Raw genomic sequence first — 27038 nt, 5'->3', positions numbered from 1 at the left:
TTCATGTGGCCTCTCCTCCATCCTCATGTGCCTCCTCCTCTGTCCTAACATAAGCCACACTGTGTTCACATGTGCACTTCCGGCTGCCCACATGGCCCTGCCCCGCCCGCCCCCCCTTTCATGTGCCCACTGCTCACTTGCCCCTGCCCCCTTATTCAGGTGCCATTTCCACCTGATTATGTTACCCCACCCTTTTGGCAGCGGGTGGAACCCCCTGTTGTCTGGGCTGAGTTGAGGGGTGGGTGGGCTGAGGTTAGGGACCTCTGCTCCCCTCTCTGAGCCTCAGTTTTGGCATCTAGAATCTGGGCAGGACAACACAGTTGCTGGCTCCTGTCAACCCAGGTGCTTCAGGAAGGGGAGCCCCAGGCTGGATTCAAGGGAAAGGCGGGAGGCAAGGGCGGGGCTTTGGAATACCCTGCATCATCCTACAGTCTGGGGCTCGGCAAGAGGAGGAGTCCCTGAGCCAGGTTACCTGCACTTCCAACCAAACAGCCTGCCCTGGTGTGCCCACTGCACTGTCACTGCCGAGGAGCCCTGGGGACTGGGGGGCCGGGGGGCCGGAGTCATTTGGTCCCTCCTCCATCCTCTCCTGACATCTCTGGCATAATCACTGCCTCCACCCCCTTGTTCACCTGCCTGCTTCTGGCTGATCAGGAGCCCCCCGCCCCCACCCCCCCCCCCCCGTCCTGGTGCCCCTTCCTGCTGATCAGTGCCCCCAACCTCCTGTTCATGTGCCAGCTTCCAGCTGATCACAAGCCCCAGCCCCCCTGGCCAGGTGCCCACTTCTGGCTGATCACGTGCATATTTATAGAAGTTCAGGCACAGAGGTGAGTAGTTTTAAGAACACAACAAGGACTATAAATTTGGTGCGGAGAAATGCATCTCATGTTCACAAAAACACCTTTTATTGCCATAGAGCAATCCTGACTCCAGGGAATACTGTGCTCTTATGAGGAAATCAGATGTTCTTGCACGCTTTCTCACATGCATCTTTCTTCAAAAAGTTGTTCCCATTGCCATTGCAGCCTCCGAAGTGAAACAGCATGCATCCATAAGTTGATGAGTTGTAAAACCACCGTGGGAGTTTGGCTCGACAAGGGCCCTTTTCCATTGGAAGTTTGCAATCTTCTGGGGAGACACTCGGTTGGTGATTCTGATGGTGAGTCGATTGGCCTAAATAGAGAAAGTGGTTGATATCAGCAAAACTTATCAAAACCTTTCCCTTGTTGGCCCATATGCTCATATGCCAGGGGCTAGGATGGCCATGGGCACAACTGTGAGGCTATACACAGCAACTGAGCTCTGTACCTCTTCCCATCCAGCTCATCTGGCCCACACAGCAATGGCCTTATCCATCTCTACAGAAATTGAGATTTTTCATTTCTGGAAGTAGACTGCTGTGCTAAAACCCCCAGACTTGAGAATCCTGTTCTAGTGGATTCAAATCCACTTATTACTGTGGGATAACCGTATCAACTTCTCCAAATCTTCATTTCTTCATTTTTAAAATTAGGGAGTTGAATTCCATCATCTCTGAGCATCCTTTCAGATCTGATTTTCTAGGATTTGATGAGTAAGCTCTCCCAGGCTTCCACCTCCTGTCTCCTCCTCATTCTTTAGAATAGACACCCTGTATGGAAGGGCTGACTTAGAATCCGAGAGTGGGGTTCAAAGTTTATTCAGATTTCTAGCTGTGTGATCTTAGACAAATCACCTGTATCTTTGGCACTCAGATTCCTTCATGTAAAATGGGGGTGTAATATTCACACGTTAGACGCACCAAAGGCTTAGAGATAACCTATGGAAAGCATTGATAAATAGAAAAGCACCAGTAAATAGTAGCTGCTCTCAATCATTCTTTTCCTTCCTTGACCAAGAGGACTCTTGAGAGCAGGGATCTCACCCTTTACCCAGCTCTAGGTTTTCTCTTTTCTATAGCACGTTTATCATCTATTATGTGTATTATGTATTGTCTGTCTCCCTCCCACTGGAATATAAATTCCACAAAAGGCAGGATTTTTGCTTCACTCATTACTTTAGCCTTAGCACCTAGCACAGTACTTGGCACACTGCATGCACCCAACATGTATATTTGATGAAGTGAATTGAATTGACTCCCTACGTTATGAGATAAAGAACAGACTCTCTTTGTACTGCCGCCCCCCCCCCCCTATTCCCAATCTATTCTTGGAGCTCCCACTTCCATACCAACCTGTTCCTGCTTCCGATTGAAACTCTTGGCTGAAGGTGAGAAATAGAAGAAATGGAAGAGCGATCCGGAGCTGCATGGTGCCACCCAGCCAGTGGCCCAGCCTGAGGTTGGCATTTTAGGGAGAAGGGGGACCAATCGGGAGAAGTCTGGCTCCACATTCAGCTCACTCACCCCTAACTCTTGTTAATCACGAGTTTGGGCTAGCCCTGGGACAGAGTGTCCAGCCAAAGCACATCTCTGACTTTTTTCTTTGACCTTGTCTGATCTTTGGCCTCTATCCAAGGCCACTTTATTACACTTAAGGGTGGAAGCTGCTGTAACAATAATAAAACAATAAGTACCATTTATTGAGTGCATTTACCTTCCCAAGCATCATAGAAACTACTCTTCGCATATCACCTCCCTTGAACCCACACAGGATTCCTACAAGGCTTAGAACCCCCAATTTGTACACGAAGAGAGGTTAAAGTTCATTGGCCATTGTCACATGGATAGTGAGTTTCAAAGCCAGGATTGGGATCCTCGTCTGTCCAGCTCCAATGCCCTCGTATTATTCATTCATTCATCAAACACTTAACGTGCTAAGCATGGTTTTAGTTGCTTCCTCCCTCTCACCTGAAGTCTCCCAGGGAATTATGAGAGCAACATTGTGGTGTAGAAGGGGCCAGCTTTGTCTGGTTTAGAGAATCATCTGTCTATAGACACACCTCAATTGCCAGGAACCAGCACATTCCCACCCTCTTCCTTTCCCAGATCCTCTAGACTCTAGACCAGGGGTCCTCAAACTTTTTAAACAGGGGGCCAATTCACTGTCCCTCAGACCGTTGGAGGGCCGGACTATAGTTAAAAAAAAAAAAAACTATGAACAAATTCCTATGCACACTGCACATATCTTATTTTGAAGTAAAAAAGCAAAATGGGAACAAATACAATATTTGTATTTGCATGTGGCCCGCGGGCCGTAGTTTGAGGACCCCTGCTCTAGAGATCTGATTTTTTAAAAGGCAAAGCTGGCATGCTTTGGTGGGATATAGTGAGTGTGGGATATGAAGTCTAAGGTAGTGCTTTTGAGTTCAGGTGCTCTTGACCTTTGGCAAGTCATATGATCTCTCCGAGCCTCAGTTTATCATCTATACATTGAGATTAATGATACTGGTTTAGCATACTTCCGAGAACTGCACAAGTGTTCAATAGATATACAAATGCTTCATATATTATAAATGCACACACAGACACATGCCATTTGCAGATGTGTGTGTGTATGATAATCTTTGGAAATGGGAGTGCAAACTAGGTTAGAACCATACTTGTTATCTATAGAAATGTGTTACCCATCCTTGCATATTAGTGGTAACTCTTCCTTCTTTCTCTTTAAATCCCCTGCAGCCATGATGATACTCATTCCTTGGACATTGCTTCTCCAAACTATAGTTCACATAATGGTGGGTCAACCCTCTCATGGCCTCCTCACCTTCACTGCTTCCTCTGCCTTTATTTTCTTAAGACTCCTCTAAAAGCCTGCATTTCAACATCTCGGTGATACATCTTTTTTTGCACTTTATTGGGTCCACTACTATTATTCCTGTCTCTTTCCTTAGCTCTCTTGGATTATCAAATCTGTTAGTCAGAAACCAAAATAATGGTAGAAGGAGGTCCCCAGGGAGCGAACAGACTGGCAGTTGCCATTCCAACAGAGGAAAGGCAGGGCTGCCTACCGGTGCTCTTGGAAGAGGGCTCCCACATTGCTCCCTCTTCTAGAGCAGCTGACCAGGAAGTGAAAACTGACCGTTTAAAACACAATTCAGAAGAGCAATTTTCATCTGGGGAGGAGGCGATTCTACCCCCCAGGACACTTGGCAATGTCTAGAGACATTTCTGATTGTCACAACTTGCGGGGGATGGGGGCGCCTACTGGCAGAGGCCAGTGATGCTGCTAACCTAACCATCCTGCAATGCACAGGATAGCCCCACAACAAAGAAAGAGCTGCCCCCAAATGTCAATAGTGCCACAGTTAGAAACCCTGCAGAAGAGTTATGGATATAAGTGTTTTTTCATTATAAAAATATTTCCAACATGAGGAGTGCGATAAGGACTCCATGCAGTGAGGGCAGTGCTTGATGAGATGTGCCTGTACTTATTTGATGTATTTGATGTACTTATTTGGCTGAACAGGCCTTGTGGGTGGAGTGGGAGGTACTGGCCTTTGAAAACCACTCTGTACCTGGGTTGCCCTGGGGGATCTTTGGCCTCATCTCAGTGACTTGGCTCTTCCTCAGGTGATTTGGGTGGTAAGGTTACTAACATTCCAGAACATGGAGCACAAGTGTAAGATTTATTAAAAGCACATTCGAGAAACTAGCAGGAGGCTCTTGCTAGTTATTTAGCACTTGTACTCATCATAGGAGTCTTACAAACCCTATGTCAACCATATATGTGTGTAAAGAATGAAATTACTTTTGATTGAGATCCATTGATTTGGGTGGCGTAGAGATGGGGAAGTAAATGTGGGTGGGATTGTGAAAGAATAAAGTTTTCCCAGTCAGATTCTAAACTCCACAAAACCTTTATCTTTTCTAGAAGGGAGAAGGAAACTGACATCACTTCAACACCAACAATATGTCAGAGGATTCTCTGCCTTTTCTCATTACACTCTTCTAAAAAAGTCCTTGGGAGAGATATTATCATCATCTTCATCTTACAGAACAGGGGAACAGGGACTTAGAAAGAGGACTTGCTTATACATATAACAAATGCATTTATTATAAGCATACACGTACTAAGAAAGTTTATTTCTATTTTTTACCTTATTTATATGCAAAATAAATGTGTAGGGAGCAAAATAAGGTTGATTACTTTAAGAGGAGAGTTAATTTATATCTTCTGAAATCCAAGTGGAATTTTTACAGAAGATAATTATTAGCACTCTATGCCAAAGAGCTTGAATATAAATAGAGGAGGGAGAAAGGGTCTATGAACCCAGGAGCCTGGAGCTTTATTCACAGGACATGGAAACTGTTTACAGTGGGAAGCTCCAGGTTGACCCCTTTTCTGGAAGCTGTGACCCTACAAGGTTTGCATCTGAGTAGTTGATATCATAAAGGGGTGCCTACCTTTTTTTACTGTGTTTGTTCTAATAATAATACTAATCATTTAAAAAATATATATATATATTATTGATTTTTTACAGAGAGGAAGGGAGAAGGATAGAGAGTTAGAAACATTGATGAAAGAGAAACATGGATCAGCTGCCTCCTGCACACCTCCCACTGGGGATGTGCCCACAACCCAGGTACATGCCCTTGACCAGAATCGAACCTGGGACCTTTCAGTCCGCAGGCCGACACTCTATCCACTGAGCCAAACTGGTTAGGGCAATAATACTAATCTTTATTGTTTATGGAACATTAACATCCAAGGCAGTATGTTATGCACATTTTACATAACTCATCTTGTGTGCTTGTTAAAAACTCTATGACACTGGTTTTATTGTTTTGCATATTTCATAGATGAGGACACCAAGACCCAAGGAAATTATATAAATCAGATGTGTGATATTAAATCAGAAGAGTTTTAGACCAGTAGTCCTGAACTTATATCAGAGTCACCTTGATTGAGACTTTTCATTTTATTTTAATTCAGTTTTTTAAAGATTCTATCTCTGAGTTTTTAATGCACTGGTATTGGTCAGCCACTTACATGATTTGGCTACAGAAAAAAATCCTTGACCTGCTCAATGGCAAACAATGAATTGAAAAGATTCTATGATGTTTGCCCATCTTCCTCAGAAGACTTGCTCAAGTTGTTTGAGATATCTTACAGCAGTTCATATAGCAGTACTTATTAAATTAGAGAGGAAACTGTCCTTCCAACACAAAACCCAGGTCTCAATAACAGTTATATTGACTCAGTTCTCCCTTCCTGATATGTTATTGCCCTAGAGTGCCGCTCTCCTGATGAGAGGCAGACATAGCACAAGGGCTTGGACTCCCAGGTCTTCTTGGAACGTGTGTGGTCTACAGTGCTTTACTGGATCACCTATTGCTGGGCACAGGTCCACACTTTTCCCATCACTAACACCACTGATATATTTTGAACATCACTGGGGCCAGTAAGGATGAGAGCCAAGGAAGTGCCCCAGTGATGTGAGGAAGGTCCTTTGTTTGTTCTTTCCCAATGGTGCAAGTATGGTAACTGGCTCCCAGAGAGAAGAATGACTTGCTTATTGTCCCCTAGAAATTAATGGCTGGGCCGGCATTAGAATCCAGATGCCCAAGCCCAAAGCCTTTTCCATTATTCATGGAACTAGTCTCACTTTATCCTGTTATTTTGGAGAAAATGTTCTCTCTGATTCCTACACAAGCTCCAGTTCTTTCCAATGCCCAGATCCTCCCAATAATCATGTAACCAAATCTCAGTATTACATTTTCTCTTGAAATACTGAGTATGGTTTCTGTGTCCATTACTAAACCCGACCAATAGAGTGAGAGTCTGGCCTTTCAACTTTCATAATGGAACACTGGTGTTACTTTACACAAAGACTCCCCATGGTAGGGAATTCTTCAACTGTAGGAATGGCATTAGGATGCTGAATATTGGGGGGCAGGGGAAGGGGACATATGTAATACTTTCAACAATAAAGATTTTTTAAAAAAGAATTTTAAAAAAATGAAAAAAAGAGATGCTGAATATTAAAACAACAAAGTGACAAGTAGCCATTATATCCACCCTGATTTCCAACAAGGCTGTGGGATCTGGCAACACCTTGTTACACTCAAACCTGGATTTTAGCTCCAGTTTTGCTGTTGATTTGCTGTGTATCTTGGATGTCTATTTCCTACTAGTAGCTTCCATTTGTACATGTATAAAAAAACAAGGAGGGTTATTTGGGCCGGTGGGGCTCTCTAATATCCTCAGCTTGGACATTTCCTGAATTTTCAAACCATCCACAGCTTCCTCTGGGCATTTCTGGCTCTGCAGGAAGCTTTGAGGTGAGACTAAAAAGGAGAGGAAGATGAGGGGGATCTCAGGTCTGCATGGCACCATGAATAACACCAAAAGATTCCACTGGAGGTGTTCCCTAGGTTTTAATGGGCGGAGAAATGAACAAACAATTAACAAAGACATGCAGCATCTTTCCCTGAGGTCTTAATAAGGCATGGAGTTCCCTGTACTCAGTCACAAGGGCTCTGGGCTCATTCTCAGCAGGTGAGCAGATACTACCGACTACAGGGCACACTCTGGCTATTTCCAAGGACCTCTCTGGTTCATGAGCCCCTAGGACGGATGATTCTGTTCCAGTCACTCATGTACTTCAACCCCAAGCAAGGATTGAGAAGCACCAATGGGTTGGAAAAGCCCCAGGTACTTATCAAATTGGGCAGGGCTCCTGAGCTGCCTTATCTTCTCAAATTTAGAAGTATTCTTTGACACTAGTCCACCACCTTCAACTCATGGTTAGAAAACTGAGATCCTGAGAGGAGCAGTCCTGCACCCTACCCTGTCCCAACTAGGCTTCTTTTTTTTTTTTAAATATATTTTATTGATTTTTCACAGAGAGGAAGGGAGAGAGAGAAAGTTAGAAACATCGATGAGAGAGAAACATCGATCAGCTGCCTCCTGCACATCTCCCACTGGGGATGTGCCCGCAACCCAGGTACACGCCCTTGACCGGAATCGAACCTGGGACCTTTCAGTCCTCAGGCCGACGCTCTATCCACTGAGCCAAGCCGGTTTCGGCCCAACTAGGCTTCTTGATGGAACTGTGCAAAAGAGAATTTAAATTCTCGTGTTTTTAGGACACAAATATCAAGTATGGCTGTGCATTCATGCTTCTATTGTATGCATCCCAACTACAACCAAAATAAAAGTATAATAATTTTTGTTCAACCATGTTCAACAAAAGACTGAATTATCTTTCCACAGAAATTGAGTTTTGTAGAATTGCTGTCATATATGTAAAAACTTAATAATTAATCTATATGGATCTTATGCAACATGTGGTATTTGTTAGCTTTTTAAAATTTGCAATTGGTTGCAATTTTCTTTCTCATTTGAAGAATATTCACTTTTTAATTTGTATTTATTTATGAAATGAACCCCCTAACTTTATAAGCTTTAGACCATACAAAACATGAATCGGCTCTGGTTCCATTCTTAAGCCTCTTATGACAATTTTATCAGGAAACAGTGTTACCAGAGTTCTCAATTTGCAGGATTTTTCTACTCCTCTCTCCCTCTTTTGACGTCCCCAGGAGATCCAATGACCTCTTTTCCAAAAACTGCACCAGGGAGCAAATGTGAATTATTCAGCCTCAGAGATATCAGACCTCACGGAGCACTTTATTAGGGAAAACTGGAGGCTTCCAACGGATAAATGGGGGCCCGAGAGTTGAAGACATAGGGTCAAAGGGCGATGGGCATTATATTTGAAGAGAAGCTGAGCTGCAGGAATAAACAAATCCTGGGGACTGGTGTTTGGAACAGCCAAGGTCTTGGCAGCGGAGACTTGGCCAGCAAAAACCAATATGGGATATCAGTCAAGCACACATGGAGAGAGCTGTATTATGAGCCAAATTCTGGAGGTGGTTTCAGCTTAGGTTATCCTACCCAAGACCACGACCCTGTGAGATAGCAGAAAAGAAAAGGGTGAGATACTTGGACTTTAATCCCCATATGAACTAAGTCTTGCAGTTAATGGAAAAAGAGAGGTAAGATCTGCGTGTGTGTGTGTGTGTGTGTGTGTGTGTGTGTGTGTGTGATTTTTAGAGTATGCTTATTAATTCTGGGGAAGGTGAAACAAATGAAGGGCTTAGGGTAGAAGAAGCAGCAGGAGATAGCCTAAGTGGTGTCCTGCTTTGGCTCTATAGGAACATAATAGGAAAGAAGTGAGCCATGCAGGCCAGTGTGTACTCCCTGAGAAGTAAATATCAGTGACAGAAGTGAGCCTAGGTGGGGCTTCTGTTAGCTCATTATAAAGTCAGAGAAAAGGGAGCCTTGAAGACAGGTTCAGGGGATGAGCCCGGGATGCGCTGCCACTGCCCACTGCTCCCCTGGTTGCAAGTCTCGCCAGGATCCTTAGCATTTAGGAGAAACAGAGATAAGATATATGCCTGAGAAAGAGAGAAGAAAGGTGTGGAAGTGTTTGAGATAAGATCATTTGGCATCTTTTCACAGGAAGAGGAAACAGAAGTGGAGTGACTTCAGGGGCTCAGAGAGTGATCACATGTTCTGGTTTTCCATTAAAGTCCCAGTTTATGTCCGTTTTCCCAATAACATAATTAATGGTATTTCCTTTTGCTCTCAAAAGTATCTTCATGTCATCAATGTAGCATGTGGTTGTCCTAGCTATAATCAGCTTAAGAAGGAAAGGGAAGAGAATTGTTGATGAGGTTTGGTGAGAAGTAATGTCCTGGAGTGACTGACTGATTCATGGTGCCGCTTATTTACTGGGCCTTCTTCTGACTTGGTCTCAGACCCTTCACCACTTCAGCTTTCTATGTACCCTCTATTCATCTCATACTTGCCAACTTTGACTACTGCTTCCCTTTCCACCCTCTTTTTCTTCCACTTACCCCTTCAAAGGTGCATTCTTATTTCCTGATTGAATTGGTTATATCAGCCCCAAACCTGCCAAGTTCCTAGAACAGACCAGCCAACACCCAGATCTCCCAGGGTAGCCCAGGTGAGCATGGGAAATGGGACCTGTGGGACTTACTTTCTTTTTTTTGCAGATGGTCTTGCAGATAGATTCAGATTGGAAGTTGTTATCGTTCCCTAGGCAACCACCATAGATGAATTTGGAGCATGCCTGAGTTTCCTTATCATACCACCAGCGTGGAAAGAAGGCCAGGCAGGGGCCAACTACCTTTGGCAAACTGCATATGTCTGCAAGGAGATTACAGAGTAGAGCAGTTTGGGTGCCTGCCTCCCTAGAGAACATTTCAGACATGTGCAAAGTCATGGAGGAGTGGCCTCTTACACGCCTCCATGCCTTTGCATATGCCTGGAGTGTCCACCTCTCTCTTGCCCACCAGGTACATCCCTTTTCATTATTCAAACACTTCTCAGTCATCACACACTTCTATGTTGCCTTTCCCGGCTCCATGCTTCACTCCTTGCCTTTCTGTATTGCTTCTCAGTCTTGCACACACATTTGCCACTTCTATGTAATTACTTGTTTGTATTTTCTGACTCCTCCATGAGAATGTGAGATTTGTGCCTTATGTCATCTTGGTACACCAGTTCCTTTAAGATAATTAGGCACTGAGTGGATGCTTCAGGAATGTTCACAGTAAAACACACACACACACACACACACACACACACACAATGAATGAATGAATGAATGAATGAATGAATAAATAAATAAATAAAAATAAAATCGCCAATGTGGCTCTGTTGGTTGGGCATCGTCCTCTGCACTGAAAAGTCACTGGTTCATTCCTGATCAGGACACATTCTGGGTTGCAAGCTGATCCCCAGTAGGGGGCATACAGGGCATAGCCAATCCATGTTTCACTCTCATATCAATGTTTCCCTCTCCCTTCCTCTTTCTAAAAATCAATTAAAAATATTTTTAAAAATCAAATGTATCCTGAACTTCAAAAAACATTTATAGAGCAAATGTTTTGTACATAGTGCTAAGGGGAATAAAGAGAGGGTTTTTTGTGTTGTTTTTTTCAGAACCGTATCATTTAAGACCTCACAGGTCTTAAATTGTGGATCTTTTTACCTGGAAAAACTTTACTGAGTTCCCTGGCTACACTGAGCAAGTGGAGCCTATCATTGGTGTCAGGGGAACCAGTAAATATTTGTAAAATGAATGAATGGATGAGTATTCCTTGATGGTCTTCTTTAGAGTTCAATTATATGAGCAGAGAGGAAAGAGTGAAGGACAAAGGTGGTTAGGGAAGGCATTTTGGATTTATATAGACAAAGAGGCCTAGAAAAAGCACAACCAGGAAATAAAAATTATATACCTGTGTCTTATAACTATTCTATCACCTGGCTCTCTGTTGGCATTTGATGGGACTTCACTGGCTATTTGGCATCTCAGAGGATCACAGAAAAGCAGCCAAGAGACAATGTGATCTAATGCCCACTTCCCCCCTCCCATCTTTCTTACAGATGGGAAACTAAGTCCCATAAAGGAAAAACTCCATTACCCACATCACATACCTAAATATGAACAGAAAAGAAATAAAACCCATGACTCCCAACACCCCCTCCTTCCAAATCCAGGATTTGTATTAATTAAAAGATGCACCCAGACTCTTGATCAGACACCAGCCATCAGTGAACCAGGGAAGTGGTCTAGTAATGTCAGTGTAGGTGGGCAGAGATTGGGGGTAGGGTGTGTAGGCATGGGATAGTTCAGAGGATTTCTGAGTTACCTTGTTTGAGGTTTAAACATTTCCTTGCACAGTTAAAGTTGCAACACTTCATCTTCTCTGGGCACTGTCTGCTCTTTAGACATTGGTTTATTTCTTTTTTTTTTTTTAATTAAATCTTTATTGTTCAGATTATTACATTTGTTCCTCTTTTTCCCCCCCATAACTCCCCTCCTCCCAGTTCCCGCCCCACCCTCCGCCCTCACTCCCCACCCACTGTCCTCATCCATAGGTGCACGATTTTTGTCCAGTCTCTTCCCGCATCTCCCACACCCCTTTCCCCCCCAGGAATAGTCAGTCCATTCCCTTTCTATGTCCCTGATTCTATTTTAATCACCAGTTCATTCTGTTCATCGGTTTATTTATTCACTTGATTCTTAGATTCACTTGTTGATAGATGCATATTTGTTGTTCCTAATTTGTATCTTTACCTTTTTCTTCCTCTTCCTCTTCTTAAAGGATACCTTTCAGCATTTCATATAATCCTGGTTTGGTGGTGATGAACTCCTTTAGCTTTTCCTTATCTGTGAAGCTCTTTATCTGACCTTCAATTCTGAATGATAGCTTTGCTGGATAAAGTAATCTTGGTTGTAGGTTCTTGGTATTCATCACTTTGAATATTTCTTGCCACTCCCTTCTGGCCTGCAAAGTTTCTGTTGAGAAATCAGCTGACAGTCGTATGGGTATTCCCTTGTAGGTAACTGAGTTTCTTTCTCTTGCTGTTTTTAAGATTCTCTCTTTATCTTTTGCTCTTGGCATTTTAATTATGATGTGTCTTGGTGTGGTCCTCTTTGGATTCCTTTTGTTTGGGGTTCTCCGCGCTTCTTGGACCTGTAAGTCCATTTCTTTCACCAGATGAGGGAAGTTTTCTGTCATTATTTCTTCAAATAGGTTTTCAATATCTTGCTCTCTCTCATCTTCTGGCACCCCTATAATTCTGATGTTGGTACGCCTGAAGCTGTCCCAGAGGCTCCTTACACTATCCTCGAATTTTTGGATTCTTTTTTCATTTTGCTTTTCCGGTTGGGTGTTTTTTGCTTCCTCGCATTTCAAATCATTGACTTGATTCTTGCGCTCCTCTGTTCTGCTGTCGGGAGTCTGTATAATATTCTTTATTTCAGTCAGTGTATGCTTAATTTCTAGTTGGTTCCCCAATATAACATCGAGGGTCTCATTAGTTTTCTTGTAGATCTCATTAAGTTTATCGGCGGCTTCTAAACAGTTCTTGAGAGACCTTAAAAGTGTGGTTCTGAACTCTATATCTTCCATTGACAATTTTGTCCTGTTTCTTTGTCTCCGCATTTTGTTATGCTTCCTTGGTGCACCCCCTAGTGGTCTTTGTTCGTGGTCTTATAGTTAAATCTTGATTGTTGTAGCTAATTCCGGGGAGGGTTTGACCTCCAGGCCAAGTGGCTATGAGAATCAGCTGTGTCTGCAGTGAGAGAACTTCTGTCCTCTAGGGAGGTGCTAATCTAGCCTTTGCCTGAGGCTATCCGGCAAATGCCTCTGTGCAGGGCTTGGGCGGGGCGGGTCGCACAGGATCAACAGGGTGGGCCGGAGAGAGCAGTTATGGCGGCTCTCAGTCCTGTCCCCAGGGGCTCTGTCTCTCTGAGTCCCAGCACCCGCTGCAAAGCTCGGAGAGAAAGCTGCACTCGCTCTGACCGAAGCCAGGCAGTCCCGCTTCTCCCGTTTGAGTCTGGGTCCCTAAAGACTCGCCCGGATCTGGAGCTCAGAGTCTTCGACTCCCTCCGGATTGAAAGCGCCAACCGCGCCCTCCGCCGCCAGCCCACTCCGCGAACTCCGCACCTCAGAATTTGACTTCAGCACTGCGCCTCCTCTGAGTGTCCGTATGTGTTTCTCTTTCCTCCTAGTTGTAGGACTTCCACTCAGCCAGCGTTCCAGTGGTTCTGGGTGATGTCCGTTCCGTCTTTTAGTTTCACTTTTGAAGTAGTTGTTCAAAGCAGCAAACTCCGGCGTTAACCTATGCCGCCATCTTGGTTCTCCTCCGACATTGGTTTATTTCGTTCGTATCACAATGTACTTTGATTTTGGGACACGTGTCTAAGGGGAGGGGAGAAAGGACTTTGAGGGGCCAGAACACCATTCCCAGGTCTAGGGCACCACTGCAGACTTAGGGAAGTTTGTTCACTTCATTGTCCACAGAAAGTAGTGATCTTCAGAGGGCTTATGACTGGCACACTGCTGCCCCCATCTCCACCCCATCACAATTTACCATCTAATCCCTAAATTCAGCCTTCTCCCCTATACCCACCACCCACAAAGTTTTAAAGGACACTCTCCCCTAGGACTGTTCTGTTCACTTAACCTTCCTGTGTTTGGACATTCCCTGAGGGAGGGTGCGGTGGGAGCAGGTGCTAGAGCTTTCGGTGATTGAGCTCCCATTTTTGGAGTTAGATGGCCGAGTTTCTGAATTTTGTGCAATCTTTGGTATGGCAGGCACCATCTCTGATCCTCTATTCCCTTATTTGCCTATGATTGTTTTGATGATTGTGTGACAAAGCTAGCAAAGCAATTGGCAGGCTGCCTCAGGCATAATAATAATAACTGATATTAATGAAGTGCTTACTATGTACTTGTATTTTTCTCCTTAACCTTCATGACAACTCTATGGGCAAGCCCTAGTGATATTCACATTTTAGGGCCAACCCTGCTGCCTTGACAAGCAGCGTGCACATCCTACCCAGCCATCTTGGCACATGGCCCACCTGGATGCATGGACCTGCAATAAGAATCAATCAGAAATGAAAAATGACATAGCTGAAATAAAAAATACCCTGGGTGGAATCAACAGTAGACTGGAAGAAGCTGAGGACTGAATCGGCGAATTAGAAGACAGGATAGAAAAAAACACCCATTTAGAGCAGCAATTGGAAGAAAAATTAAAAAGCAGGAGGAGAGTTAAAGGAAGCTTTGGGACAACATACTATGTAACAACATCCACATCATAGGGGTGCTGGAAGAATCTGAGCAAGGAATAGAGAGCCTGTTGGAAGAAATAATGACAGAAAAACTTCCCTGACCTGGTAAAGGAAAAAGTCACACAAGTCCAAGAAACACAGAGTGTCCCAATCAAGATGAACCCAAAATGACCCACACCAAGACCCATCATAAATAAAATGCCAAATGTTACAGACAAAGAAAAAATATTAAAGGATGCAAGAGAGAGACAGAAAGTTACCTACAAGGAGCTCCCATTAGACTTCCAGCTGATTTCTCAATAGAAACACTTCAAGCCAGAAGGCAGTGTCATGAGTATACAAAGTAATGAAAAGCAAGGGACTGAATCCAAGACTACTCTATCTAGCAAGGCTATAATTCAAAATTGAAGGTGAAATAAAGAGCTTCATAGAAAAAAAAAAAAGGCTGAAGAAGTTTATTACCACCAAACCAGTGATGCAAGAAATGCTAAAGGGACTGTTGTAAGAAGAGAGAGAGGAGCACAGGCATAAAGAATAAAAGTGGCAACAAATAAATACCTATCAATAATAGCCTTAAATGTAAAATGGCTTAACTGCTCCAATCAAAAGACATAGGGTAGCTGAATGGATAAGAAAACATATTACCTGCCAATTGCTTTTCTAGCTTTGTCACCCATATATACGTTGTCTACAAGAGACCCACCCCAGAACAAAAGACTCACATAGGATGAAAGTGAAGGGATGGAAAAAATTTTCCATGCAAATGGAAATGGAAAAAAAGCTGAGGTAGCAATGCTCATCTGACAAAATAGACTTCAAAATGAAAGCCAGAACAAAAGACAATGAAGGCCACTTCCTAATACTAAAGGGACTGATACAATAAGAGGATATAACCCTAGTAAACGTATATGCATCTAATATAGGAGCACCCAAATATATTTTGAAAACTTCTGGCCTTAGCCAGTTTGGCTCAGTGGATAGAGTGTCAGCCCTTGGACTGAAGGGTCCTGGATTTGATTCTGGTCAAAGGCATGTACGTGGGTTACAGGCTCAATTCCTGGCCCCAGGTGGGGCATGTGTGACAGACAACTGATTGATGTGTCTCTCTCACATTGATGTTTCTCTCTCGGTCTTTCCCGCTCCCTTCCACTCTCTCTAAAAAAAAAAAAAAAAAATCAATGGAAAAATATTCTTAGGTGAGGATTAACAACAACAACAAAACAAACAAACAAACAAAAGACTTCTGGAGTACTTTAAGGGAGAGATTGACAGCAATCATAGTAAGGGACTTGAACACCCCTGACATCACTGGATGGATCTTCCATACAAAATATCAACAAGGAAACAGGGACACTAAATGACACACTAGGTCAAATGGATTTAATTAACAGGACATTTCAACCAGAGCTACAGAATATACATTCTTCTCAAGTACACATGGGACATCCTCAAAGATAGACCACATGTTGGGACACAAACTAAGTCTCTACAAGTTCAAGAAAATTTAAATCATATCAAGCATCTGCTCAGGTCACAATGGCATGAAACTAGAACTCAACTACAATAAAAATGCCCCAAAACATTCAAACACATGGAAGCTAAATAGCAAGTTATTAAACAATGAATGGGTTACCAATGAGATCAAAGAAGAAATAAAAACACTTCCTGGAAACAAATTAAAATGAACACACAACAACCCAAAATCTATAGGACACAGCGAAAGCAGTCCTGAGAGGGAAGTTCATAGCACTATAGGCCTATCTCAAGAGACAAAAAACAATTTCTAATAAACTATTTAACCCTACATCTTAAAGAATTAGAAAGAGAACAAGAAAATCCCAGAGCAAGTAGAAAGAAGGAAATAATAAAGATCAGAGTGGAAATAAATGACATAGAGACTTAAAAAAAATACAAAAGATAAATGAAACCAAGAGCTGGTTCTTTGAAAAGATAAACAAGATTGATGAACCTTTAGCCAGACTCATCAAGAAACAAAGAGAGGCCTGGCCAGTTTGGCTCAGTGGATAGAGTGGTCGGCCTGTGAACCAAAGAGTCCCAGGTTTGATTCCTGGTCAAGGACATGTACCTCAGTTGCAAGTTCCCTAGCCCCAGTAGGGGTGCATGCAGGTCTCTCTCTCTCTCTCTCTCTCTCTCTCTCTCTCTCTCTCTCTCTAGAAATCAATGGAAAAATATCCTTGGGTGAGGATTAAAAAAAGAAAAAAGAAACAAAGAGAGATGACCCAAATAAATACAATCAGAAACTAAAGAGGTGAAGTAACAACTGACACCACAGAAATACAAATTGTTGTAAGAAAATACTTTGAACAGCTATAAGCAAACAAAGTGGATGAGTTGGATGAAATGAACAAATTCCTAGAAAAATATAATCTGAAATCCAAAACTGAATGAGGAAGAATCAGAAAACCTGAATAGGCTGATAACAACTGATGAAATTGAAGCAGTAATAAAAATACAGGAAACAAAAGCCCTGGCCCAGGCAACTTCACAAGGGAATTTTACCAAATATTCAAAGAAGAACTAACATCTATCCTCCTCAATCTATTCCAAAAGATCCAAGAGGGAGGAACACTTCTAACCAAAACCATATGAAGACACTATACCAAAGGCATATTCCACAGATCTAGAATACTCCAAAAACTCATATGGAACCTAAAAAGACCCTGGATAGCCATAGCAATCTTGAGAAAGAAGAACAAAGTTGGAGAGATCACAATATCCAATATCAAACTATACTACAAAGCCACTGTAATCAAAACATCCTGGTACTGGCACAAGAATAGGCATATACTAGTAGATCCATGGAACAGAACAGCTGTTACGCTCAATTAATATTTGAGAAAGGAGGCAAGAGCATACAATGGAGTAAAGACAATCTCTTCAATAATTGGGATAATTGGACATGTAAAAAAAAAAAAACAACACCCAAGAAAGTATACCACCAACTATATCATACACAAGAATAAACTAAAAAAATGGATAAAATTCTTAAATGTAAGATGTGAAACCATAATAATCCTGGAAGAAATCATAGGCAGCCAAATATCAGACATTTCAGGCAGCAGAATTGTCACTGATACAGAAGCTAGGGCAAAAGAAACAAAGGAAAAAATTAACAAATGGGACTACATAAAAATAAAAAGCTTCTGCACAGCAAAAGAAACAAGCATCAAAATGAAAAGGAAACCCATTGAATGGGAGAACATGTTTACCAATGATACATCAGATAAGGGGTTAATTTCCAAGATACATAAAGTACTCATAAAACTCAACAAAAGGAAGACAAACAATCCAATTAAAAAATGGGCTGAGGACCCAATAGACACGTCTTCAAAGAGGACATACAAATGGCCAAGCGACATATGAACAAATGCTCAGCGTCACGAATCTTCAGAGAGATGCAAATTAAAATCACAATGAGGAGAAGTGCACAGGCCACTGTGGTAGGCAGGCGGTCTGGTGTTACCCAGGCCGGGCAGGGTGCGGGTGAAGGCACCCCCGCACAACACCTTCCAGACCAGGCCCTGACACGCCTGTTCTTGTGAGCCTCATGGTAGAACTGCTGTTTGACCCATGCAAAGGAAGGATGAAAGCTCTATCTAAAACATGTTGTGAATGGAAGAGACCTGTCATTATGAAAACGGTATGGCACTCGGAACAGACACTTAGAACAGCTCTCATCTCAAAGAACCCAGTGCTTGTGTCCCAGTAGGAGAAGGTTGATGCTGCAGAGTGGTGTTTGATGAACGAAGACTTCCAACCAGCCAGTGATCTCTTTGGACCCATTACCTTGCATTCTCCATCAGATTGGATCACCTCTCATCCTGAGCCTCCCCAAGACCTTGAAGAGTTTTCAAATGATCCTTCCAGAAAGATACCTTCTCCAGAGAAACACAGTATTTATATACAGTGCACTGGATCTCTAGGAAACACCAGAATTATCAGTGAAAAATCTATTAAATGGCTCAAAGGCTACTGTGAAGCAATTTTCTATGGCTTGACAGTAAAATGCCTAGAACCAGTTCCTGTCTCTGCAACGAGTTGTTCCTTTACAGTCAATGATAATATACAAAACCTTCAAATACATGCAGGGCACATCCTGAAGTTCTTAAAAAAGAAGGAAGCTGAGGATGACTTCTGTGTTGCGGGAATAACAAGGATACGTCTTCACCCAAGAGACTCCTGAAATTTTGTCTTTGGACAGGCCTCTCTGACAGATGATGTGGGGATATTCAGCTTTGTAAGCTATGGCAGTGATTTCTACAGCTCAGGCTATGAAGGCAACGTGAAGGTGTCGCAGAAAACAATCTTCAAGTGGCTACTCGGTGTTTGGTAACTATTATACTCCTGACATGACTGATGTTTTGCTGCTTCAGTCCTGTAAGGCTTTAGTACATGAAATTAGACACATATTTGGACTTCGACCCTGCCAGTGGATTGCATGCCTAGAACAAGCACTTGGAAGAAGCTGACCAGTGCCCCCTAAATCCGTGCCCTGTCTGTTTACACAAGTTGCAGTGTGCTATTGGCTTCAATGTTGTAGAAAGATACGAAGGTGGATTGATGATGAATCTGCTGACTCACCAGTCACTCCAAAACATAGTCGTGAGAATAATGTGCATTTGCCCTGTGGGAACCTTTACACAGTGGATAATGAAATGCCTTGCTGTTGTCCAAAAATAAGAACCTTCAAATAGGAGTAATTAAAATAAAAATTTGCACATTAAAAACAAAAACAAAAAAATGACAATGAGGTACCACCTTATACCTGCCAGAATGGCTACCATCACTGAATCAACAAACAACAAGTGCTGGCGAGGATACAGAGAAAAGGGAACCCTAGTGCACTGCTGGTAGGAAGGCAGACTGGTACAACCACTATAGAAAACAGTGTGTCATTTCCTCAAAAAATTATAAATGGAACTGCCATTTGATGCAGTGATCCCACGTCTAGGAATATATCCTAAGAAGCCTGAAACACAAATTAGAAAGAATTTATGTAACCCTATGTTCATAGCAGAATTATTTATGATCGCTAAGATCTGGAAACAGCCCAAGTGCCTGCCCATCAGTAGATGAATGGATAAAAAAGCTGTGGTCTAAAAAAGAAAGATCTCTTACCCTTTGAGACAACATGGAGGGACCTGGAGAGTATTATGCTAAGCAAAATAAGCCAGTCAGAGAAAAACAAATATCACATGATCTCTTATAAGTGAAATCTAATGAATAAAATAAACTGAAAAACAGATCCAGAGACATAAAAGTATGCAACAGACTGATGATTCTCAGAGGAAAGGGAAGAGGACTGGAAGAGATTAACCAAAGAACTTATATGCATATATGCATAACCCATGGAGACAGACAGTAGTTCCATGAAGGCCTGGGGGTAGTGGGGAGAGCAGGAGTGGGCAGGCAGGGGTCAATGGGGGAGGGGAGAGGGGAGAAAGGGACATCTGTAGTACTTTCAACAATAAATCTGTAGTACTTTTGCCTGGGGTATAAGTATTTTCAAATATAAAAATATTCACATTTTATATCAGAGGAACCTAAAGCACAGGGAAGTTAGGAGAACTTTGCCCAACATCACACAGCTGCTAAGAAGTGGAACCAAGATTTGAACCTGTGAAGTATGGCTCCACTGTGGTCTGAATGCTCTGTATGTTTTAGCTGCTAATTATGAGGGTCTTCATATCTCAGCATTTCAAGGGACTTCCAGAGACCATTCTTTACCCCAAAGGCAAGGATCCCCTGTGGGTGTGGGAAGACTTTTGGGGCCTGCAAGGGAAAGGGTAGTGCTAGGGGGAGTGGCCTTTCATATGGAAAAGACCCTTAAGCTTCCCAGTTCCCTTAGTTTGTTTCATGAGGTCCAGGTCCAGGCACTTTCAGGAAGTGAAATCTCTCATAATGATGGTGTGGGGGTGGGGGTGGGGGGGTCAGTTGCCACCGACTGTTTCCTGCATTCCTGGAGGCATCTTACCTGAAAAGAAAACTCCAAATATCTCCCCTCTTTCCCGCCCAAGATCCCAGGCTGAGATGGGGGGAAGCATTTCTCAGGGGTAGAATTCTTTGTTCCTTCCTCCCAGCTGAGTTCCATTTCTCCACTGGGAGCACTGAGTCCCCAATACTTACTGAGGAACCCCTCAACCAGCCCAGGTTCCTGGACACCCCCCAGGAGGATGAATGGTACCAGTATTGACAGAAGTCCTGAGGGCCCCATTTTAGGAGGGGCTGGCCTGGCTGGTGGCACCAAAACTAAGAACAAGGGCTAAGCAGCAGCCTCAGAGCTTTTGTCTGCCCGGACACAGCTTAGCACTCCAAGAGGTACACGTCACTGGAGACCAGCCAGCTACTCTCCCTCCTCCAAGGAACGCCAAGTCCCCGAGGCCATGAATGGGACTAGCTGACACCCACAGCACCAACCCTGAGGGAAGGGGCTCCTGATAGGCAGCATCTAGTCCTCAAGTGAGCGGAGGCTCTCTGGCTGTCTGGTCAACCAGAGAGAGAAAGTTTTTCGGGGGCCTCTAAACGCCTTTAGCAGAGGGAATGTTCGATTCCAAGGTCTCTCATTTTTCAGGGAGAGTTTGGAGGTCAAGAGTATCCCAGGTCTTGTCTTTCTTTCAGAACTTACTCTTCTGGCGTGTTTATTTTTCTGTCTGCTTGTTTTTCTCACGCTGTTCATTTTCTTCTCTTTGTGCCTCTTTCTTTTACTCTGTCCCTGTCTTTTTCTCTCTCTTTTTTTTTTCTGTGAGTCTCTCAGGGTCTGGGTCTCTTTCTCCCTGCCCTTCTATTTCCCTCTGGTCCTTTTCCTCTTTCTTCTCTTTGGGCCATCCCTTTTCTTTAACCATCGTCAAAGAGTAAAGCTATTGCCACGAATAGCATGGAAGGGAGGAGAAGGTTGATTCCAGATTGAACCAAATCTTCAGAGTGCCTATCAAAATCATGATACTTTGAAAGCAGGAGAGAATGGTAGGGCTAACGGAGAACTTCTATCATCGGGTTCAATTTGGAATAGGTGAAGCAGGAGGGAAATAGTAAATAGTAAATAAGTGTCAGTTATGACCTCAGAACCAGCTGCATCAATGGGTGGGGCCTGAAGATTATTCCATTGAACTTTCCAATTTAAGGCTTGAAGCATCAGTAAGACATATTCTCAGCTCACCTGCAGCTGCAATTCTAATGTACATTTTTTTCTAATCCATTTTTTATAATTGAGATGGAATTCACATTATATAAAATTAACCATTTTAAGTGAACACTTAAGTGGCTTTTTATTACCTTCATGATGTCGTGTAACCATCACCTTTATTAGTTCCAAAACATTTTTGTCACAAGAGAAAACTCCATAACCATTAGCAGTCACTCTCCATTTTCCCCCAGCCTTACTCCAGCCCCTGGCAACCACTAATCTATTTTCTACCTCTATGAATTTGCTTATTCTGGATATTTTATATAAATGGAACCATAGAGTGTATGGCCTTTTGTGACTGGCTTCTTTCACTTAGCGTAATGTTTTTTGTTTTGTTTTGTTTTGTTTTGTTTTGTTTTGTTTTTATTGATTTTTTACAGAGAGGAAGGGAGAGAGATAGAGAGTTAGAAACATCGATGAGAGAGAAACATCGATCAGCTGCCTCCTGCACATCTCCTACTGGGGTTGTGCCCACAACCCAGGTACATGCCCTTGACCGGAATCGAACCTGGGACCCTTCAGTCTGCAGGCCGACGCTCTATCCACTGAGCCAAACCGGTTTCGGCTAGCGTAATGTTTTTGAGGTCCACCCAGTGTGGCATGTATTCATGCTTCCTTCCTTCTTATGGCTGAATAATATCTAGTGCAGGGGTGGGCAAACTTTTTGACTCGAGGGCCACAATGGGTTCTTAAACTGGACCGGAGGGCCGGAACAAAAGCATGGATGGAGTGTTTGTGTGAACTAATATAAATTCAAAGTAAACATCATTACATAAAAGGGTACGGTCTTTTTTTTTCAATAGTTTTATTCATTTCAAATGGGCCGGATCTGGCCCGCGGGCCGTAGTTTGCCCACGGCTGATCTAGTGCATATTGATAGCTTTCCACGTCAAGCATCAGAGTCTCTACTTCTCTGCTGAGAGTTTTTTCCTTCTCCTGGGAGCTTGCTCAGATTCCATACAGAACAGCCTGGAAGAATGAGGGATTTCATGCCCCCCCCCCCCCCCCCAGACATCCAGGAGGATACGGGAATCAGTGGATACACACCTCAGCTTCCCTATAACTACAGATGGAGACATGTTTTACATGATCTTGTGGAAGGTCTCCAGTAGAATTAAGCTACAGTTTGCACCGTGGTAACCAGCTCATTATCAACTCCTCGCTTTCCTATATCACTTACCTACTCCTCACATTTATCTCCCAAATAAACTACTTTTACCCATGCCCTTTTACCCATGTCCTAGGATCAGTTACTGGGGTATCCAAGCTAAGGCAATGCCCAGGAGCCCTTATCATAAAAGGGTCTTGCAATTTTTTGAAGAAACAGAGGAGAATACCAATATCCCTGGGGTATCAATTTTCAAGGTTCTGATTTTCTTCACTCCCTTTAATGGTGTCTTGAGAAGCCTCAGTAAGCTTTTACTCTCCACAAACCATAATGTACCAATAGATGTGAGTCATTCAGCCTTAGAGGCACAGGATCAACCAGTATTTTATTGGGAAAAATTGGGAGCTACAAAGGTATAAACAGGGGGTGCTAGAAGTTGGACTTTAGAAATGGGATCAAAACAGGATATTTTATATGAAAAGAGACTGAAACGGAAGAAGGGGGAAGCAGATCCAGGGGTTTAGTCTTGGGAAGGGATAAGGCCTTGAAATGCTGGGAGTGGAACAGAGGAAGCCAACTTAGAGTGCCGATCGGGCACACAGACAGAGCCTTGAATCATGAGCCAAATCCTGGTGGTGTTCCAGTTAATCCATATACATTCAGGATTAGAAGCCTGTTGACAATGTAGACCAAGACCAGCTGAGCATCTTGGGCTTATCTTCAGAACTAGTCTTGAAGTTGTGTTTGAACATTTCCACAGGACATTAAACAGAAGTGAGTTTACTTTGGGAAGTTATACATCTCCTTAGAGGAAAAATGGATGTGGATTACTAGCAAAACATTGTAATAAGGAAATTAATGGTCTGGAAATTAATGGCCTGGGTGGTTGGTCAATATGCCCAGTGCTAGGTTGGGTGTCATGTGATCTCTCTGAAGTTGGGTCTCTGATATTTCACCACATCTGCACCCTCCCTCCACTCCTCATACTTGCCAGCTTTGATTCATGACCACGTTTTTCCCAGTCTCAGTTCCCACTAAGCCCCTGTCCAACCCTCTGTGAGATATATTCTTACCTCCTGGTTGAAGCTGATTGTGCCAAGGATGCAGCCATCCTAGGATGGACTAGCCAACACCCAGACCTCCCACGTGGCCCTGGGGAGGATGGGAGGTCGAGGCCCTTGGTACTCACGTTTTTTGGAGCACATGTTCTGACACAGGTCTTTGGTTTGGAAGTTGTTATTGTTTCCTTGGCAGCCACCATAGATGAACATGGAACAGGTATCATTCTTCTTATCATACCACCAACGACGAAAAAAAGCCATGCAGGGACCAGGATTTTTCGGCAAACTGCATATATCTGCAGGGAGATCCCAGAGTTGAGAACTTAGAGTGCCCACCTGGAAAAAATACAACTGTTACTGTCCCTTTGGCAACCCCCGTAGGATAAAACCGAGCCGCCTCCTCTTCACCTGATCACACCGTGGGGCCCAGCCCCATTTATGTATTGTGCACATTCCAGGGAGACCGTAAAGTGGAGCTGTCTGGGCAACTGCCTCCCTGGGAAACATCGGTATCTCCCTTCCCTTCTGGTCACTGGCCTCATTGTCTCCCCTGAGTGAGGAGACTCTGGCTTCAAGGTTCTTTTCCTAATTCAGTGTCTGCCCATCGACCTCCCACATTACCTCTCTTGTTCTCGACTCCCATTTCTGTAAAATGGAAATGCAAAGTCTCACCCTGCGTGTTGCCCAGGGCTGTCCTGAGGGCAAGTGAACCACCCTCATGGCCCTCTAAGTTGCCAGCTCTTTGACTGTATCTGAATGTGCAGCTTTGAGCACAGTGCTTGGCAGAGAGTAGCTGCTCAAAAAACATGCCCTGAATAAATAAAAGATATGGAAATTAGAAATTATAAGCCATTTACTCTGCCTTCCACAGCATGCCAAGAAGAGACTATGTGATCATGAGTAAAGTGCAAGTCCAATGCAGGGAAGGCGAGAGTAGTTTTTCAGATGGTCAAGCCCCCTTTCTTCTGGTGGTTAGTTTCATTCCTGTTATGAAATGAATTGCATCCCCTCACCCCCCAACCCATTTATATGTTAAAGTCCTAATCCTCAGTACCTCAGAATGTGACCCTATTTGGAAATAGAGTTGAGTTATACTGGAATAGGGTGCCTCTCTAATCCAGTATGACCAATGTCCTTAGAAAAAGGAGAAATTTGTTCAGAGACACACACAGAGAACACCATGTGAAGCTGCAGACAGAGGTCTACAAGCCAAAGAATGCCAACTGCTCCCAGCACACCCCCAGAAATTCGGGGAGAGGCATGGAACAGATTCTCACACACAACTGAGAAAGAACCAACCCTGCCAACACTTGACCTTGGACTTCGAGCCTGCAGAACAGTGAGACAATACATTGCTGTTGCTAAAGCTGCCCAGTCTGTGGAACTTTGTTTCAGCAGCCCTGGCAAACCAAAACAGGTCTGAACTAAACTGCTAGTTCAGCTGAACAGTCAAGTCCTGTTGATTTTCACTTCCTCACAGCCTACCTCTCTGCCACTCTTTCTTAGTTTCAGGTGTGCAGCATAGTGGTTAGACAATCATATACTTTACAAAGTGTTTCCCCTGATATTTCCAGTATCCAACTGGCACTAGTCTGAAGTGGTCAGAGGAGGTTTGCTGGTGCTCTTAGATTTACCAAGTTAGGCAGAGAGGCAGGCACTCTAGAGCAAGAAGCTAGATGATGCCATTTGCAACAACAATGTTGGTATATGGTGGGCCAACAATGGCCACTGGGGACTCGAAAGAGTAAGAGTGGAAACTAGCCGAGAGACTATCATCACACCCTTGCACCCCTTTGCAGGGGAAAGCGAAGCCCAGACAAAATGAAGACATTACCTAATGTCAGACATCATATTAGGGGCGGAGATGAATGTAGAGCCCCTGTTTCCCAAGTCCAGCAGTGTTGCTCAGACACCTACCCTTAGCACACCAGGGACAAAGCCAGCCCAAGTGGGCAGACGGTGAGGGTTTGGGTAGAAGGATTGGTTATTCAGAGGCTCTGAATAGTACCTTGTTGGAGGTCTAAACATTTTTTCCCACAGTTGAAGACACAGCACTTCTTCTTGTCCGGACAGGTTTTGTTCTTCGAACATTCATCCCTTTCTTTGAATTGGCATTTCTCTCGGATTCTGGGGCATCTCCCTGTGGAAGAGACAGTTTTACAACCATGAGTCATGGAGGGCACAGTGCCCATCTTCTCCAGACCCAAGGCGACTCTGGGGAGTCAGGGAAATTTGCTTTTACTTTGCTCTTCCCAGAAGTCCTTTTCCTCAGGGTGTCCTCATGTATTTCCCAGCACTGCCTGCAATACCTTCCTTCCTGACCATCCCTCACTCTCTACCTTCTGATCCCATCCCTAGTCCCACCATCAGCCCAGCCCGCCTAAGGTAGGATTTCTCATCCTTGATACTAGTGACATTCCAGTTGGATAATTATTTGATGGGAGAGAAGAGCTGTCCTGTGCATCGTAGGAGGTTTAGCAGCATCCCTGGCCTCTACCTACTAGATGCCAATAGCACACCCAGTTGTAACCAAAAATATCTCCAGACTTTACAAATGTCCCCTGGAAGGCAAAATCACCCTGTTAAAACCCACTGGTCTGCGCTAATCTGGTCATTTTGGCCGGGTCAGGGAGTCACCGTTCAGGAATTCCTTCTTGAGGGGGAGGGGTGTATTGTACAGTGATTAATACCACTCAACCTGGCGTCAGACAGTTAGGTTTTTAAATTCTTAACTCTTGGTTTACCACTTACTCTCTCTGAGCCTTGGTTTCTTCATTTGTAAAATCGTTTTAGCCTCACAGAGTTATGAGGAAGAAATGAGACAACACATATAAAGCTGTAATTACAGTAACTAATACACAGTCATATTAACTCTTATTTAATCCCCATAATAGTTTAATTAATATCCCCATTTAGCAGATAAGGAAACTGAAGCAGGTGGAGTTTAAGTAACTTGCCCAAGATTACATGGCTACTAAGTGGTGAAACCAGAATTTGGACCCACCAAGTCTGACTCCAGATCCTTCTCTTTAAATCCCTACTTTCTGAGTGTTCTGTAAATGTTAGCAATTAACATTATTACTATATAGTCATGGAATATTACTGTCTTAAGTTCAAAGGAACT

General features: G+C 43.4%; 1 protein-coding gene and 1 pseudogene across 2 annotated transcripts; one reads left to right on the top strand and one right to left on the bottom strand.

Annotated features, from left to right (window-relative positions):
- Positions 1–868: 868 nt before the first annotated feature.
- Positions 869–26266, bottom strand: LOC308522962 (eppin-like; the record flags this gene model as incomplete). The annotated part of the gene is made up of 4 exons (XM_081096566.1): positions 869–1173; positions 24043–24210; positions 25923–26054; positions 26254–26266. The coding sequence occupies 4 exons, from the start codon at positions 26264–26266 to the stop codon at positions 959–961; spliced, it is 528 nt and encodes a 175-aa protein (XP_080952692.1). The 3' UTR covers positions 869–958.
- LOC308523630 (archaemetzincin-2-like) lies at positions 18194–19256 on the top strand (annotated as a pseudogene). Its single transcript has 2 exons — positions 18194–18202; positions 18324–19256. The product of its transcript is annotated as an archaemetzincin-2-like (transcript).
- Positions 26267–27038: the final 772 nt, after the last annotated feature.

This window comes from Myotis nattereri, assembly GCF_964212035.1.
Source record: "Myotis nattereri genome assembly, chromosome: 8".
Taxonomy (NCBI): Eukaryota; Metazoa; Chordata; class Mammalia; order Chiroptera; family Vespertilionidae; genus Myotis; species Myotis nattereri.
The sequence above is the reverse complement of the archived record's forward strand: the minus strand, read 5'-3'. Positions and strand labels throughout refer to the sequence as shown.